The sequence below is a fragment of the Chelonia mydas genome, chromosome 15 (assembly GCF_015237465.2).
Source record: "Chelonia mydas isolate rCheMyd1 chromosome 15, rCheMyd1.pri.v2, whole genome shotgun sequence".
In the NCBI taxonomy this organism is placed as follows: Eukaryota; Metazoa; Chordata; order Testudines; family Cheloniidae; genus Chelonia; species Chelonia mydas.
In genome coordinates this window covers 7,847,017-7,865,413 of record NC_057856.1, presented here as the reverse complement: position 1 = coordinate 7,865,413, position 18,397 = coordinate 7,847,017, and the positions used below count along the sequence as shown (strand labels likewise).

The 18,397-nt window shown below is 39.2% G+C and overlaps 1 protein-coding gene across 3 annotated transcripts in view; it reads left to right on the top strand.

The window, feature by feature from the left end:
* The window catches only part of MED13L (mediator complex subunit 13L), a 428,751-nt gene that overhangs the window by 362,285 nt on the left and 48,069 nt on the right, over positions 1-18,397 (top strand). For all 3 annotated transcript variants that reach the window (XM_043529751.1, XM_007071902.4, XM_037878503.2), the window contains exons 15-19: positions 700-920; positions 8,691-8,896; positions 12,492-13,438; positions 14,180-14,359; positions 16,046-16,269. In XM_043529751.1, coding sequence (XP_043385686.1) covers positions 700-920; positions 8,691-8,896; positions 12,492-13,438; positions 14,180-14,359; positions 16,046-16,269 — 1,778 coding nt within the window. The remainder of the gene's footprint in view (positions 1-699; positions 921-8,690; positions 8,897-12,491; positions 13,439-14,179; positions 14,360-16,045; positions 16,270-18,397) is intronic.

The window sequence follows — 18,397 nt, the reverse complement described above, 5'->3', positions numbered from 1 at the left end:
GAGATAATTAAATGCTCTATGATTTTTCCTGTCTTGGTGGCTGTGGTGCAAAATACATATTGCAGCATCCTCTGGGACTTGCTTGTTATTTTTTTAGATGCCTTGAGGCAGAATTTCTAATCAAGATGTTCCAAGATGGCAGTAGCTATAGTCTCAGATCTGTTTTCATCGGATTATGACAACATGGACCAAAATGGGTTCACATACTGTTAGTCAGTGCAAAAGTTTTGTGCAAAAGCTTTCCGCACTTCATCAGAAGTTTAGCCAGTTTTGATTTTAGGATTTCGTGTCATGAAACACTAGAAAGGAAAGAAGAATATTCTGGATCCCACTTAGTTATTAACTGTAACTGTGGTCAGATCCCCAGTACTGTTCTTTAATCTATTTTCTTAAAGCTTTCTTTATTATTATCACAGCATATTTGAATATTGAACATCCTCAAATGTATGTGTTTCAATTGAACAATAAACTTGAAAAGTGTCCATAGGACACTGTACTCTGTATAAATTATATTAATAGAGTTAGTCTAGATTTACACTGGTGTGAAAGCAGGAGAGGATCTGCAGTCTGTTTGCTTGACTTTAACAATCCAAAAAAGCCAGTGCTGAGTTGGAGTCCTTCTCTTTATGGGGTCTCATTGAAGAGTTATGCAGAATTTATTTTTTAATGGTTAACCGTAGGTTATTTTGTGATGCTTAGCTGTGGCAGATCTGCAAAGGATGTTCCCAACGCCCCCTTCCTTGGAGCAACACCCTGCCTTTTCCCCGGTGATGAACTATAAAGATGGAATAAGTTCAGAGACTGTGACAGCATTGGGGATGATGGAAAGTCCTATGGTCAACATGGTTCCTACACAGCTCACAGAATTTAAAATGGAGGTGGAAGAAGGGTTAGGGAGCCCTAAACCTGAAGAAATCAAGGTAATACCCCAAAGATACCATTAGTGTTACTTCATCTGTGTAAGATTTTTTCTTTAATAAAACACATACAAATAGAGTGCCATAGAGTTGGCTGGACAATTCCTTGCACAATTTTGAACCAGATCCATATAAAGCAGAGGTCCCCAAACTTTTGAGGGTTGCGGGCCCTCCCCCCCCTTACTCCTGTCCCTGCCCTCTCTCTGAGCTGGGGCCAGGAGTGGTGATGCGGCCAGGGGGTGGGGGTGGAAGGTGGTGCAGACAGAGATAAGGGGGCTGAGACTAGGGCCACAGCTGGGGTTGGGTCTGGGTCCAGGAGTGGAGCTGAGACTGGGGACCGAGGTGGAAGTGGGGCTGGCAGACGGGCCCATGAGCAGGTGCAGCTCCACTCCCGGCCTTGCTCCCAGATTCGGCCCCGGGCCGGGAACAGAGCCGCAGCCAGCAACTGAGGCTGCGGGCTGGCTTGGGGCTGGGACTGGAACCATGCTGCGGCTGGGGCCGGAAGCCAGGTACGCGGCTGGGAGCGGGACTGGAGCAGAGGTGAGGGTGGGGATGGGATGGGTGTGACACTTTGGGGACCTCTGATATAAAGGGATTGGTAATCTTTCAGTGGAAACGAATCCTTTTTTGTTGGACAAGTTTCCAGTTGTTTAATGCGAGCAGAGAAATTGCACAAAAATAGATGTATTAGTTACACGTTGACTTTAATGGTTTTGAGGCACTCTTCTCAAAAAAAGAACCTATGATAGCTGTTTGTTGTCTGTGTGAAATGAGTTTTGTTTCAGGCTAATCCCTAGCACAGGGGTCGGCAACCTTTCAGAGGCGGTGTGCCGAGTCTTCATTGATTCACTCTAATTTAAGGTTTTGCGAGCCAGTAATACATTTTAATGTTTTTAGAAGGTCTCTTTCTATAAGTCTATAATATAGAACTAAATTATTGTTGTATGTAAAGTAAATATGGCTTTTAAAATGTTTAAGAAGCTTCATTTAAAATTAAATTAAAATGCAGAGCCCCCCGGACCGGTGGCCAGGACCCGGGCAGTGTGAGTGCCCCTGAAAACTAGCTCGCATGCTGCCTTTGGCACGCGTGCCATAGGTTGCCTACCCCTGCCCTAGTGGACATCTGTCCACACTACAGAAAACACTGTTGCTGTTGACACTAATTGGTACCTGCTTGTTTGCCAAAGATTTTCTGTAGCACCCATCACTGTAGAGTTTATGCACTAAAACTTAGTTAGCAGTCTCAAAAGAGAGAACCAGGATGGAATTGGCTAATTCCATTCCTAGCCCCGCAGAGGTTGTCCCTATTGATAAGGATTGAGAATCCTACTGGTCTTGTAGTTTGTGGGGAAAAGTTGTTCTACTGCTTCCTGTGTTGTATTTTTTCATAGTTACATAGTATTTAAGGCCAGAAGGGACCATTAGACCATCTAGTCTGAACTCCTGAATAACACAGGCCATAGAATTTCACTATTACCTCTTGACGGAGCCCAGTAACTTGTGTTTGACTAAAGAATAGTGTCCAGAAAGGCATCATCCAGTCTTAATTTGAAGACATAGAGATGGAGATTTCACCATTTCCAATGGTTAATCACCCTCACTGTTAAAAATGGTGCCTTAGTTCTCATTTGAATTTGTCTGGCTTTAACTTTGAGTCTCTGGTTCTTGTTATGCCGTTCTCTGCTAGATTAAAGAGCTTGGTATTTTTCACCCCATAAAGGTACTTCTGCACAGTGATCAAGTCACCTCTTGTTCTTCTTTGCGATAAACTGAACAGATTGAGCTCCTTCAGTCCACTGTAAAGCACTCCATCCCTCAGATAATTTTTATAGCTCTTTCCTGTACCATCTCCAGTTTTTCAGCATCCTTTTTAAAATGTGGCACCAGAATTGGAGTGTTCCAATATCAATCTTGCAAGGCTATATACTGAGGCAAAATCACCTCTTTATACATACAAGGATTATTAGTCTGGTCTGGCACAGAATCACACTGGGAGCTCATGTTGAATTGTTTGTCCACTGTGACTCTTAAATTTTATTTCAGAATCACTGCTTTCCAGGATACAATCCCCTGTCTGAAGGTCTGGCCTGCATTTTTTGTTCCTTGATGCATGACCTTGTATTTGACTGCATTAAAATGCATTTGTTTGAACAGGCCCCAGGTGATCCATTTCACTCCATTTGACTTCCCTTTCCTCATCATTGTGTACCACTCTGGCAATGTTTGTGTCATCTCATAATTTTATTAACAGTGCTTTTATATTTACTTGTACATCAGTGATAGAAATATTTGTGATGGACAAGAAGTGACTATGTATTAATCTGTTAATACTATTATGTAATAATGGTATGACTGTTGTAAGTGACCATGTCAGTAAAGAAAAGTTTCTGTATATCTATGATGGGTTAGTAGAATTTCCTGTATGATTGTATTGATCTAACTTAATAGGGGGCTGTGGGAGGAGCAAATAGGAAAGTGACAGAATGGCTTCCCAGGTAAGAATTCCCAAGCACACTCTTGAAAGACAGTAGGGCAAGCTGTTATCTTCAAGAACCCTGGCTCCATTGAGTTGCAAATCTTGTTTTGCCAGAGTTGGGAGTTAACAGATGAAAGGGCTGCAAACAGTTAAAAAGTGGCTTGATTTCTTCAAAGGACGGTAAGTTGCCAGCGGCTGTTCAAGAAGTTGTCAGTGAGCGCTGACAGGGAGGGGGTCTGTAGAAGAGTCTGTAGACCTAGCATGGTCCACGTCAGGAAAATGCTTTTATGCATATCTAGGTCTGCCAGGTGTTTAACCTTTTTCCACATGGGGACTTTCCCTTAGCAAAGCAGGTTGGTCACTGCTTGCCCTGTCATTGCTCCCAGAGAAGAGAAGAGAACTGCAGATATTGGATATAAATCAGACCTGCTGAAATCACAGTTAGTACCAGGGGACTGCAATTCAGGGCCTAGTTTGAAAGTGGGAGAGTTGCATGATTCCACCTGGAGACAGGTGACAGCTAAAGACCTGAGATGCGAGTGGAAAGCACTCAACAAGAGCAGGAGAGGTCAGAGGGGCAGTTGATCTGGGAACTGTGACAGTATTGGGTAGCGTATTTGTTTTTGGCTGAATAGAGGGCTTCAATCTCCAGGGTCATTAATTCCCTGTCTTTCACTAGCAGTAAATTCATACTAGAGAGGATCCTAAGTTAATTTTAAAAAGGAGGACTTGTGGCACCTTAGAGACTAACAAATTTATTTGAGCATAAGCTTTCGTGAACTACAGCTCACTTCATCGGATATTGAATGCATCGGATGAAGTGAGCTGTAGCTCACGAAAGCTTATGCTCAAATAAATCTGTTAGTCTCTGAGGTGCCACAAGTCCTCCTTTTGTTTTTGCAGATACAGACTAATACAGCTGCTACTCTGAAACCTAAGTTAATTAAGGAATTTTTTAAAAAATCCTGCTGCTGCTTAATTTATTTATTTGAAGAAATTCAGACAATTTCCATAACAAAATAACTGTAACAGGTAAATTACCTATTTATTGAACATACCCTCCCCCAATAACAGCTCAAAATTGTGTAAAAGAAAACCCAACAGAATTACTCGGCAACTGCTGCTAGAATAAGATAAGATATAAATGGGCAGTCTGTCTCTGAGAGTTGCTCCCAGTTGCCCAGTCACAACTGCATGAACTTTTTGCAGAATACATAATGTAGGCCCAGTCCCAGTTCAGGAAAGTACTTAAGTATATGCTTAAGTCTCAGTGAAGACAATGGGGCTTAAGAACATGCTTAAAGTTAAGCAAATGCTTATGTGCTTTATTGAACAGAAATGGACTTAAGCACATATTTAACTGCTTTCCTTTATGACCAGGGATGGTGCTTCTCAGTAAAATCAGCCATTTACCTTTAACAGGTAAAGTTTATTTGCTTTTTAACCTAATTTACAGACTTTCAGTCATATTGAATTTAATTCCACTCTCAAAGAAGTGTATAAGAGTAGCAGTCTTTTTTTCCAGTCTGAAGACCAAAATTGTATTGAGGGAACAACCTGGTAAGAATTTTACAAAAGAGATAGAAGAATGCCCAGTCTCAGGGGAAAAAGGAGAAAGCAAAAATAAGACAGCTATTTACTCAGAGCTAAGATGGCCTCTTACATTGGGGAAAAAAAATTGCACTGATGCTACCACTAGTTGAGCTGTCTTAATAGTAGCACCAGCAGGAGCCATACTGGAGGTTCCAATGGGTTCTGGAGATGTTGTCCCCATGCCAATTAAAGATCAGCTTCCAACATTACATTTAATTGCTATGGTGATAAAAACCTTGGAAACTGCTGCAGTTTTGTCTACACTAGGACTCCCACTGGTGCTCTCCTCAAGGCAACTAAAACAGTGGATTTTTTTTTAAATTTCCTTATGAAAAAATTATCTTAGACAGTAAACCTATCAACTCTCTAGGGAGAAGATCTCCAGGCAGCCACACCTTTTACCATTGGCAATCCTTCTGACATTCCCAGGGTCACTTCCCCTCCTGTTCCTAAACAGCATTAATTACCAACAGGCAATAGCGAGGAGAAGGGGAAAATAGTATGCCCAACTTTGTACATAGTCCCTGCTTTCAGAGAATCCTTAATAGATGGTAAATTGCCAAAGAAACTTGCCCTTGGCCTAATCTAAACACATGCTTTTTGGGAGTGAATTGCTCTTTCCAGCATACAGTATCACTTTACCTGACTTAATGGGAAAAACAAATACTACCCTAACCTGATGGGACTTGTTGCCCTCACAGTGTGGGTGTAATAGAAAAGGCATGTTTGTACTAGGTGCCCATGTTCTACTAATGTATAATTATACAGTTCTCAATCTCTCTCCTATCAGTTTTAGCAGCATTTTAGAAACTGGAAAGACATGTATTCCAGTATAATGGTTATTAATTAGGTGTGCTGCATACAAATAATGAAAAGCTATTTCTTCCAGTTGTCACAGACCTTATTTGTTTTTTCCTCCACTTCAAATATTTTTCTGTATGTCAAAACAAAGTTAGTTAATCTTGGGACAGGAAGGAAATCTGGGTCAAGATTATAGTTTGATGAGCTAAAAGAGAGATTAGAAAAAATATATATATTTTAGGGACTTATTCATACTGAAGATATTTTAGATATCTCTAACAAAGATTTAAAGAGTATTGAAACATATCTTTTTAAGTGTGCATAGAGTTCTGCATTTGAGCAGCTGCTGCTCATACACATTAATAGGAATCTAGCACCTAACCCAACATAACTCATGTTTACAAAAATGTAAGTAGGTTTCTTGTGCTGATTATTGAGTGTCAAAGGTAGGAATCCTGTTATGCTTCATCTTCTGACACTTTAAGGAGGCCCTGGGAAGGGAAGCAAAAGGACACGGAGAAATCTATGGCTGGCAGAGTTAAGGAAAGTAAGTAGAACCGTTGTAAGTACATGAGGTACACAGAAAATCCTAACAATAGTAGTGGTCCATTACTAGATGGAAATGGTAGAATTATCAATAATCAGAGAAAAGCAGAAGTGTTCAATAAATATTTCCATTCTGTATTTGGGGGGAAATGGTTGATGTACTCATATCATATAATGATAATTCCACTAGTATGTCAGGAGGATGTTAAACAATAGCTACTAAAGTTAGACAGTTTAAAATCAGCAGGTCCAGATAACGTGCATCCAAGAGTTTTAACAGAAAAGGCAGAAGAGCTCACCGCAGTGTTAATGTTGATTTTCAGTGAGTCTTGGAACACTGGAGAAGTTCCAGAAGACTGGAAAAAAGCTAATGTTACGCCAATATTTAAAGGGGTAAAGAGGATGACCCAAGTAATTATAGGCCTGTCAGTCTAACATTGATCTGAGCAAGATAATGGAGCGTGTGATATGGGATTTGATTAATAAAGAATTAATTGAGGGTAATATAATTAGTGCCAGTCAACGTGGGTTTATGGAAAATAGATCCCGTCAAACTAACCTGATATCTTTTTTGGGGGTGAATTAAAAATTTGATAAAGATAATTATGTTGGTATAATATACGTAGATTTCTGTTGAGGATTTTACTTGGTGCTGCATGACATTTTAATTAAAAAATTAGAACAAAATAAAATTAACATGGCACATGTTAAATAGATTAAAAGCTGGCTAACTGATAAGTCTCAAAATGTTGTTAATGGGGAATCATCATCAAGCAGGTGTGTTTGTAGTGGGGTCCTGCATGAAACAGTTCTTGGCTTTATACTATATAATAAATTTATCAATGACCTGGAAGAAAACATAAAATCATCACTGGTAAAGTCTGAAGATGATACAAAAGTTGGGGGAGTTATAAACAATGAAGAGGACAGAGCACTGATACAGAGCAGTCTGGATCACTTGGTAAGCTGGCCACAAGCAAATACTATGCATTTTATTACGGCTATATGTAAAAGTATACATATGTAAAAGTAAAAGATAGGAACAAAGAATGTAGGCCATACTTATAGGATGGAGAAATCTATCCTGGGAAGCAATGACTTTGAAAAAGATTTGGGGGTTGTGGTGGATAATCAACTGAACTTGAACTCCCAGTGCAATTCTGTGGCCAGATGGCTAATGTGATCCTTGGATGCATAACAGTGGAATATTGAGTAGGAGGAGGAATGCTATTTTGCATTCTGTATTTGGCACTCATGCTACTGCTGCTGGAATAATATGTACAGTTCCGGTGTCCACAATTCAAGAAGGATGTTAATAAACTGAAGAGGGGTCAAAGAAGAGCCATGAGAATGATTGAAGGATTTGAAAACCTGCCTTACAGTGGTAGATACAAAGACTTCAGTTTGTTTATCATAACACAGAGAAGGTTAAGGGATGACTTGATTACAGTCTATAAGTATTTATATGGGGAACAAATGTTTGATAATGGGCTGTTCAGTCTAGCAGAGAAAGTTATAACACAACTCGATGGCTGGAAGTTGAAGCTAGACAAATTCAGACTGGGAATAAAGCAATACACTTTTAACAGTGACAGTAATTCACCATTTGAACAATTTACCAATGGTTGTGGTGGATTCTCCATTACTGGCAAGTTTCAGCTCAAGACTGGATGTTCTTTCTAAAAGATCTGCCCTAGGAATTAGTTTGGGGAAGTTTTCTGGCTTGTGTTGTACAGGACATCCGACTAGATTATCACAGTGGCCCTTCTGGCCTTGGAATCTATGAGGATGCTGGGACTGTGGTAAGACATTAAAAACGAAGTTTTCTAGAATTTCTACTATATATACTGCAGTAGTTTCCCCCAGATGCTAGATATTTTCCAATCACAGAGGAAGACAGTCTCTGTCTCAAGGAGATCTGGAATAACTCTGGCTGAAGTCCTAGTTATTGTTCCCTTTAACCAAAACAAAAGAAAAGTGTAATGGTTGCTAGTGAGCCCAAGCTGGCTTGACTATGAATTTGGTATGGTGCCAGCGGTTAATGGTTACTCTGTTCACCATTATTATTTGGATTATGATAGTGCCCAGAATGTGGTGTTCACTTTCTAACCATGTAGTATAAAGTCCTTCCCTAAAGCAATCACAATCGGCTCTAGAATCCTAATCTTTTTACAGTCATTACAGTTTTGGGTGTGTGTCCCTAAATGTTTATAAAGTGAGTAGATATTTCAGTATGAGAAAAAGTGCAGTTATATTTGCTTCAAATTAGTATAATTAGTTTTACCTGAATATATTTTTAATATAAAGATTGACTTTTCTGTGTAGCTCTAAACACTAAAATCACTTTGGTTTTACAGGATTTTTCGTATGTGCACAAAGTTCCATCATTTCAACCTTTTGTGGGCTCTTCTATGTTTGCTCCATTGAAGATACTGCCAAGCCAGTGCCTGCTACCTCTGAAGATACCGGATGCCTGCATGTTCAGGCCTTCTTGGGCGATTCCTCCTAAAATTGAACAACTCCCCATGCCACCTGCAGCCACTTTCATCAGAGATGGCTACAAGTAAGTACAAGCATTGCAACAAACGATGACATTCATTATGTCTGTATCTAGGTATATAATAAATGGACACTCAGAGTGCTGATGATTTTTCCATGTTTTAATCCATATGATAAAATTATGAGCAAGCCTAATTATGGACTTATTTTAAACCTGCAAAACTTCCATTGCTTTATAAAGTCAGAAACATTTTTGATAACTGGAGCAGGAATAAATGACATTTGAGTTGATCAATTTTAAATAATTATCCAGGCAAAAACATTGTAATTCAACATAAAGTAGAAATGTTAAAGAAGAAGGCTCATACAGTTAATCTCCAAGTATTAGGTTTAATGATGGATTTTAATGGTGAATATTTAGTCATTACTTCACATTTTTGCTGGAGGAAATGGTAGATGTCAAACATGATTTGCCTTTAGTTGTAAAAAGGCATATCATCTGCTTCTCCTTTGAGTTTTAGTTAATACCAACGAAGGAGCCAGACAAAAAAGTTGTATACTTGTAATGGCTGTGTGCTGTGTGAGTAATAGAGAGAAAATATCTGCCTGTATAAAATATAAACAAAAGTAGTATTTCATAGGGAAGATACTCATGTTCATTTGTACTGCAAAGGAAATACCAGGTCATTGAATGAGATGTAAACTTTAGGGGACGGTTTTATAAAATTGGGTGCTGAAATTGCATGGTGCTTTCTAGTAAAACTATGATAAATTGTAGATGGAAAGAAGTACTTACCTTCTGATTTTGATAATACAAAAATGTGTCCTCTAATCCATCTGCAGTGCATGATTTAGAAGATCAAAATGTTAGTTCTGATGGATATTTTGAGCTGACAATGAACTCCTATCTTCAGGATTTTTAATACTTAAATTGTTCTTGGTAGTTATTCCTTTTAATTTATTCAGCTCATTGAAATATATGTATCCAAATTCTGTTAGTGTCTGTGGCTGTTTTTTTGTAAAGTTCCTTTTAAAATAAAAATAAAAAAGTAAAGCGGGGAGGGAGTACCTACGGACACCCAACTAGTCAGCTAAGGATCTGGCCCTTCATCTCATGGAATAGAATGGATCTTGAAGTGTAATGGACCATTCCATCGTTTACAGTGGTAGAACTTGTATATTTAATTTATTTCTGCCCTAAAGACACACTTTTCAGTATTCACTTTGTACTTCATTCACTGTGGTTACATTCACTTCTGTGAAGAATGCCAACATAAATGATATACACCTGTTGATGGCTGAGTGTGACTTATGTGGTGTGTAGGCCTCTGATGTCCCTTTGTACAGGGATGAATTTCACCCCATTTCAGTTTTGTGGGAACACACAACTCTTCTTTGGGATCCTCTTGTTTCTTCAGAACTGTTCATATAAGTTGCCAGTTTAATGTGTTCGGTGATTCCTATTCCCATATATTCTGAAATTGCTGGGCTTCTCTCCACTCTAAGGTGTAGTGGCACTGTGCCCCAGGTGCAAGTTTGCCATTAAATTAAGTTAAATGAGAAATTTGCATCCCCAGCATATTTTTCAAAAGTTATCACTGTTTATGAAAAAAATCCATTGCTGCAGATCTTGAAACCTAGCAAGAATTTAAACCATTTAATACACAAAACCTCTCAGGAGCCGTAATATATATAGTAGAAGAGTCTCCTGCTGCAGTGAATGAATTTACAGAGGAAGCGGCTTGTATCTTTAAATCAATCCTTAAATCAGGCCTTCTCCAGCTCCAAAGGATCTTCCAGTGCTCTTAAAAGAAGTGCAAAAAAGAAATTGCAAACCCTCGATACCACCTAAGGAGCAAATGACTTCTCAGGTTTTCTCTAATAGTAACTGCTTCTAATAGTAACCAGGACTGAGCTGATTATTAATTGCAGGTATTTGTTGAAAAAAATCTTTTATTTTCAATGTAATCCAATTAGAGTGAAGATAATTACTGCACCCTGATTACTGCAGGCTTTTAGTAAAGTGGTGATTGCTGATCAAGATTTCTAGGTCACGCTTTGTCATTTGTCTAAGGTATTCACTGTGCCTCAGATTCACAACTCTTATCAACCTTTGTCCATTTTTTCCTACCTTTGACTTGGGCACAGGTCAGTTAAAGATAACAAAATGATTCTAAAGGATCAGGTCTTTACTACAGTTTCTTTTCAGGTTGCTAATGAAATGTGATCCTTAAAATAATATTCATTTTAAAATAACACATAAAACACACAGTAAGAACACACAAATATAAAAAATCCATATGTTTCTGCTCCTTCATCAAGAGACTGATTGTGTTCTTATGTTTTATGTGCTGCCCTTAAGGAATACATTTCAAGAAAAATGTTTTATTAGCTCTCGGGAAGAAAAACGTTATAAAGACCTTGTTTGTTTGAGCAATTATGTTGTCCTTAGTATGAAGCCTAATGACAAAATTATCTGTTTCTTACTGTAATATGTCATTCCAAAGAAAAGAGATCTCTTGTGGGAATATATGACCGCATTCTGGTCCCTGAAATTTAGCAGATAATGGCAAAACTGTTACTAATAGGAAGTATGATGACAAATGGTGACCTAGAAATACCACTTTCAGCTCTTGTGGACCAGGAGTCTGCAATAGCAAGTGTTATTTTTGTACCATACGCTATGTAGGGCTACATAAAGGCTGCCTTTACTGTATGTGAAACACTTTTGTCAGCTGGGTACCACCAAGGAAACATTAAAATTTCACCAAGAAGAATCAGATAAATTATTTGTATCAAGGGGTACCGAAGTTAATTATTTACTACAGACATTTTAAAACATATAGACCAGGGGTAGACAACCTATGGCAAGCTGATTTCCAGTGACACTCACACTGCGCAGGTCTTGACCACCTTTCCAGGGGGCTCTGCATTTTAATTTAATTTTAAATGAAGCTTCTTAAACATTTTAAAAACCTTATTTACTTAACATACAACAATAGTTTAGTTATATATTATAGACTTATAGAAAGAGACCTTCTAAAAACGTTAAAATGTATTACTCGCACGCAAAACCTTAAATTAGAGTGAATAAATGAAGACTCGGCACACCACTTCTGAAGGTTGCTGACCCCTGATATAGACAGTAAAGCAAATTATTTCTAAATGGAGTTTATGATGCTGTACAACTATATGAAATTTCATGCCCCTAATTTTTACACATTGGACCGTAGATTTCTTTAGAGACAGTTGCATAGGGATTTCACTGAAATAATTCCCTCCCCCCCCCCCCACCCCCCCAAGTGCTGAAAATATTGAAGTCACATCAATTATTTAATTTCAGGTCATTCTAAATAGGCACCTGAGATTTCAGGTCATAACAGACTCTTAGCTTGTAATCTTTAAAACAGCATGAGGGGATGTTTTCTGTTTTGTTTTGTTTTTTTTCTTTTCACTACACTCTCAGCGACTCTTAGCTATGTTTGCTGATGAGATCTTGAAAGTTTAGACAGAAAGAAGAGAGACTCTTGAATATAATGATATGAGAGGAATGTCTGAAGGTGCTATCCCTTTATTGTGGTCATTATGGAGCTATTGCATCTGAGTCCTGTCTACAGTGAACCTTTTGAATATTCTTCATCTTCCTGTATTTTTTGCAGCAATGTGCCTAGTGTTGGGAGCCTCGCAGATCAAGACTATCTTCAGATGAACACTCCCCAAATGAATACACCAGTGACATTAAACAGTGCTGCCCCAGCCAGCAACAGTGGAGCAGGAGTACTGCCATCCCCAGCAACTCCCCGCTTCTCCGTCCCTACGCCACGCACACCCAGAACCCCAAGGACTCCTAGAGGTGGGGGCACTGCCAGCGGGCAAGGATCTGTAAAATATGACAGCACAGATCAAGGTTCACCAGCTTCTACCCCTTCTACAACACGACCGCTTAATTCTGTGGAGCCGCCCACTGTCCAGCCAATCCCAGAAGCCCACAGCCTGTATGTCACCCTGATTCTTTCAGACTCCGTGCTGAACATCTTTAAAGATCGCAACTTTGATAGCTGTTGTATATGCGCGTGTAACATGAATATTAAAGGTGCAGATGTAGGGCTGTACATCCCAGATTCATCTAACGAGGACCAGTACCGCTGCACGTGTGGATTTAGTGCAATTATGAACCGCAAACTAGGTTACAACTCTGGGCTTTTTATTGAGGATGAATTGGATATTTTTGGCAAGACCTCAGACATTGGCCAGGCTGCAGAGAGGAGGTTAATGATGTGTCAGACCACTTTACTTCCTCAGTTGGGAGAGGGAGCCAGGAGGGGCCAGGAACCCCCTATGAGTCTCCTCCTCCTTCTCCAGAATCAGCACACACAGCCTTTCACCTCTCTGAGCTGCTTGGACTACATGTCCTCCAATAACCGGCAGACACTTCCCTTTATGAACTGGAGTTATGACAGAGTGCAAGCAGATAGTAATGATTCCTGGATAGAGTGCTTCAATGCCCTGGAGCAAGGAAGGCAGTATGTGGATAACCCCACTGGTGGAAAAGTGGATGAAGCCCTAGTAAGAAGTGCTACTGTACACTCTTGGCCTCACAGCAATGGTATGGTTCACAGAAGAGGTTTTGGTTTTTTTCATTCAAAAAACTTAGTTACCTTTCTGCTTTTATTTTAAACTTGCCAGTGCAAGACAGTATCATTTAAACATTATGGGGGAAAATGCACTCTTGAGGAACAGGAGTAGATAAGAAATTTGGAGAGCTTTCTAAAACCAAAGGTAGAATACTGGTAAATTTCCTTCTTCCTTCCACATGCTGTAGGACTTTTCAGTGTCACAAATTCACAACAATTTTGTAGGTTTTTTGGTTTGGTTTGTTTTCTGGGGTGAGGGTCAAACTTTGCTCTAGCTTTCTTTGGTGAGACTGTGGCATATCTTTTTGGAGCATACGTATGCAATCATCAAATCTTTGTGAAACAATGCCAACTAGAAATAATGTAAATTTGTAAATGAAATATAATGTGTTTATTTACAATTCTTTATGGGCTTGACTTAAAGAACTATATTTTTTAGCCTTTAAGCAGCTTTACACCTTTAAATAAACTTACAGCAAATCACTACAGTCTAGATAACATTTTGCAAAAGGATATTTTGAAAAGAACTTCATAGAAAGCTTAGTCTAACAACGTTTGATAAAGAAGCAGTTTAAATTCTATTTTACTAATTACAGTGGAGCACAGGCTATATAGGCACCATGAGAAGCAAGATAAAGGAATCACGGGCCAAAAAAAAATTATGTCCCTTCTCCTCAACAGAAATATGATTCATACCTCTTTGTCATTTGTAGTACTGGATATCAGCATGCTGTCCTCCCAGGATGTGGTGCGCATGCTACTGTCCCTACAGCCCTTTCTCCAAGATGCCATCCAGAAGAAGCGGACAGGCAGGACCTGGGAGAACATCCAACATGTGCAGGGACCCCTCACCTGGCAGCAGTTCCATAAGATGGCAGGACGGGGAACATATGGTACAGTTTTTTGTGGAACAGCAGGGTTCAGATGAAGGCTATGTTTCCTTACACGTGGGCATTTAAATGTGTTCTTTGCTGGAAAGTTCATAAGAACAAAAGTCTCCTCAGACGGCTTTTTGCTGTGTTTAATGTTCGAAAGCTATTCTTGAGTAATATAGTGGGGGTTCTACCTTCCAAGATTACTGATGTTGGAGATGGGTTTGAACACCTCAAAAGCTTTGGTGAGGTTCAAAATCCCTGTGTGGATTTGATTTTGGTTTGAACCCATAGCTAGTACAATGAATAACCAATAACGTGAAGCATAGAAACTGTTAAATAAAATTAGAGCCCTAGTTTTAAGATTTTAAATATGTTTTAAAATGTCATATTGCTGATACGTTTGGAATTAAACACCTCCTGGTTACAAGTGAGACTTTTAATTGGAAATATATTTGACAGAATATGTACTAAGTGAGAACAAACTAATGACTGACCTTTAAACATCATTTTTAGTCTTCATGCATTTTGCCTGCATTTTATGTGAAATTCCCTACTGATCTGTTTTTTTACAGTCTTATTCTATTTTGCCACAGTGCCTCAATTCTCTACTTTCCCTGCTCTGACACTTGACATAATGCTGATTTCCCTTTTGGCTATGACAGGCTGCAGTAACTACCATCACATTCCAATGCCACTGTGCCATATGACAAGTACCTCCAGCCGTTTTTCAACATTTGTAACTACAGTGTAGCATTGAACAGTCAGGATTTTCCAACAGTTACCACACATTGTAACTGAAATGACCACATTTTCTCATATGCGTTAGAACAGTAGATATCTGTGGTGAGTATGTGGTAATGGTTGGTGAATGCTGACTTTTTAGTCATTTATATTTCTCTGGAAATTGCCAGGGTATATTTGGGCTCACATTCTCCAAGCAACAGCAGGCTACACTAGTATTTCTTTTTAGTGTAATCCCTAACAACACAGTTTGTGTGAGATCTCAGATTTGTTGTTATGATAATCCTCTCATTTGTGATGGTGACTCTTTTGGGGTTTTGAATTTGTATTAACTCTAGCCACTTTGCTTAGAAATCAGCACTATCCACTTTGGGAGCTACAGTTTTCTTCAGTTGGTCATTTTGCACAACCAGCAGGAGCTAAAGCAAGAAACATTAATTTAGTTTCCATGAATTCGTGTCATCACTTTTCTTTAGGTTCAAAGGACATATGTGAAATGTTGTTATATCATCATTTAGACAGAGTGAAACCACTTCTTTCAAGACCACAAGTTCAGTCCTCAAGAAGGCCCTGAAATTCTGGCAGAATGTGGACTTACAGTACACCAGAAGATATTTTATTGCAATCTTTTAGGGGAATTATAGTAGTGATGCTTGGATTGGCTTCTTCTGCTTTGACTGACTGACCTCTGATTTTATGACACTTCATAAGTATGATCTAAATCTTTCTGCCCTGTAATTAAGGACCGTTACCTGAGGAAAAGGACTGTGGAAGGACATTGTTAATATGTATTGTGGCTGCATCCTGCCTGCACAGAGGAGGTCTAGGCTTTCTGAAAACTCACCATGACAAGAGATTACTGATTTACACCATTTGGCTAGAAAGAGCTAATTTGCTATTGTACCAGACACTCCTTTCCAATCAAAGTGGTTCTGTAATAATACCCTCTTCTTTTCATATCAGGTTCTGAGGAGTCTCCTGAGCCTCTTCCAATCCCCACTTTACTAGTGGGTTATGACAAGGACTTCCTGACAATCTCTCCATTCTCCTTGCCGTTCTGGGAGAGGCTGTTGCTAGACCCATATGGGGGCCATCGGGATGTCGCTTATATTGTGCTGTGTCCAGAAAATGAGGCCTTGCTCGACGGAGCCAAAACTTTCTTCAGGGACTTGAGTGCTGTATATGAGGTAGGAAAGAGCGACTGTTATGAATTGTTTAGTCATAATTGTTATCCCTGTCTTAGCAGCATGTTCACAATTCGGTTAAGTTCATGTTCTTTCCTTTTTAAGCTCTCTTAAACTGTTTAAAACTTAAGTGTTTTAAATAATAATTTGTTACATTATTTTCTTCAGTTTAGGAGGACTTTCTCCATTTTCAGAATACAGGAAAAATATCATCTAATAGAACTGCACTTACTCTTTTGCATGTTAGCTCCATTTAAGACAAAATTCAGCCCTAAGATACAGCTCTTAAGTGCAGCTGCTGTTTAAGTCGAAGGAAACAAGGCATATGCAGATGAAGGCTGAAAATATCTGAGCAGTAGGAACAGTCTCATAGCAAGATGCACTAAAATGCAGAAGTACAAGGAGACAGGGTAGAGATATAAATAACTCTGAAATATAGGAAAATCTGAAAAGTAGCATTTTCTGTAAAATTTATACAGGAACCTCCTGCATAGGCAAGCAGTACCTGCATGAGACGCTTCTCACACGTCTGGCAGCAAAGTGAGACGTCTACACTTCTTCCACTCTGTGGCAGTGAAGGGGGAGTAGCCAAACCAGAGTGGGAGGAGTAAGGGATGACTCATGCTAAATGACATGTTCCTAAATCAAAGCAGCCAAACTTTTAGCACTGTATTTGAGACTGATTCATTCGCTTGCCCACATTTTGATCCTCGTCAGGAGTGACATGAGCACAGCTGTGATCTATGAACCAGGGGCGGCAATACAGCTAAGCCCAGTTGTGTAGTCTGCAGACGGAGGATCTTGTTGCTTCACAGATACAAAGGCCCTATGAATGGGGTTTCCAGAAGCACTCAGCATTGGCCTAACCCAACACTGAATGCATTTGAAAATAACAGCCATGTGCAAAAAGCCAAGGTCCCAACCCCAGATCTGTCACCTTGTTCATGTAAGGGATATTCACACAGTCTGCCCTTTCTGTCTCACCACCTTTGCAGCATAATCATTAGGTAGACAGAGATGGAACATATTTTTGAGAAATCTGAGCTGGCAGATTTTCCATGTCTTTACACAGGGAATGTATGGCCCAAAGTAAGCAGTCAGCTAGACGATCACTCAAATAAAAAAATTAATGTTAATGTAGTGCTGTAGAAACTGTGATTGTGCTATTTCAAAAAGCCCTATTAGTCCTTTTTATTTCAGGGGAAGAAAGTGAAAACCATTAGAAAGCATGATCTTCTAAACACAGAGATTTCTGTTTTAATTTTTGTAATGTCAAAATGTAACATAGGAATTCACAGTGAGAGGTGATTTCTTGCTCTATTCTGAATGGACATGATATTTATATTAGGAGCTCAGTCCTATATTCTGAATCATTGCTTGCATCTTAAAGTATGCTACTGTTTTAGAAGGAGAATGGGGTCAAGCCCTTAAGCAATCCAAAGCAAGGGTAGATCTTGTGAACAACACTAAAAGAAGAAGTACTGTAGTTGGTATTAATTACAATTCCAAAGAAATGCTCCTCTAGAAAATAGAACTGCTCCCATTGTATGAAGAAATTCAACATTTCCTCCACAAGCTACAGCAGATATATCCGCTAAAAACCTGTGAAAAAAATGCTCCTCCAAACAATTCTACTTTACTACATTATCAGGAAAGAATGCTAGCATTGAGATATGTTCATTGAGAATAATCGAGGGTAATGATAAAAGCCCCATCACACAGGCTGTTTCAAATAGACTGGACAAAGAAAAGGCGTATACTGTGAGAAACAGTCCTTCACTGGTCACTAGTTATATATAAGATGATCAAATCCTCTTTTCCATTGCTAATTTCTGTGGTAAGAGCAAAGGAATCTAAAATATGAGTTGCCTTAGATCAAAGAACCCCAAAATAACTTTTAGGAAACTCACTTTTTTTTCAGATTGAATGATGATGCCAGAATAGCCAGCCTAGAGCAGTAGCACACAAGAACTGCGGTAACGCTGTTGTGTCAACAAGAATTCATCCCTGTGTATCATGTATCAAAAGCTTTCCTGGAGATGGTCACCTGGGCTCTGCTAGACCTTTGCACCAACAGAGTCAGTTGTGTGGCTAATAAGAGTTTTAAATGTATCAATCTCCTACTTTCTGC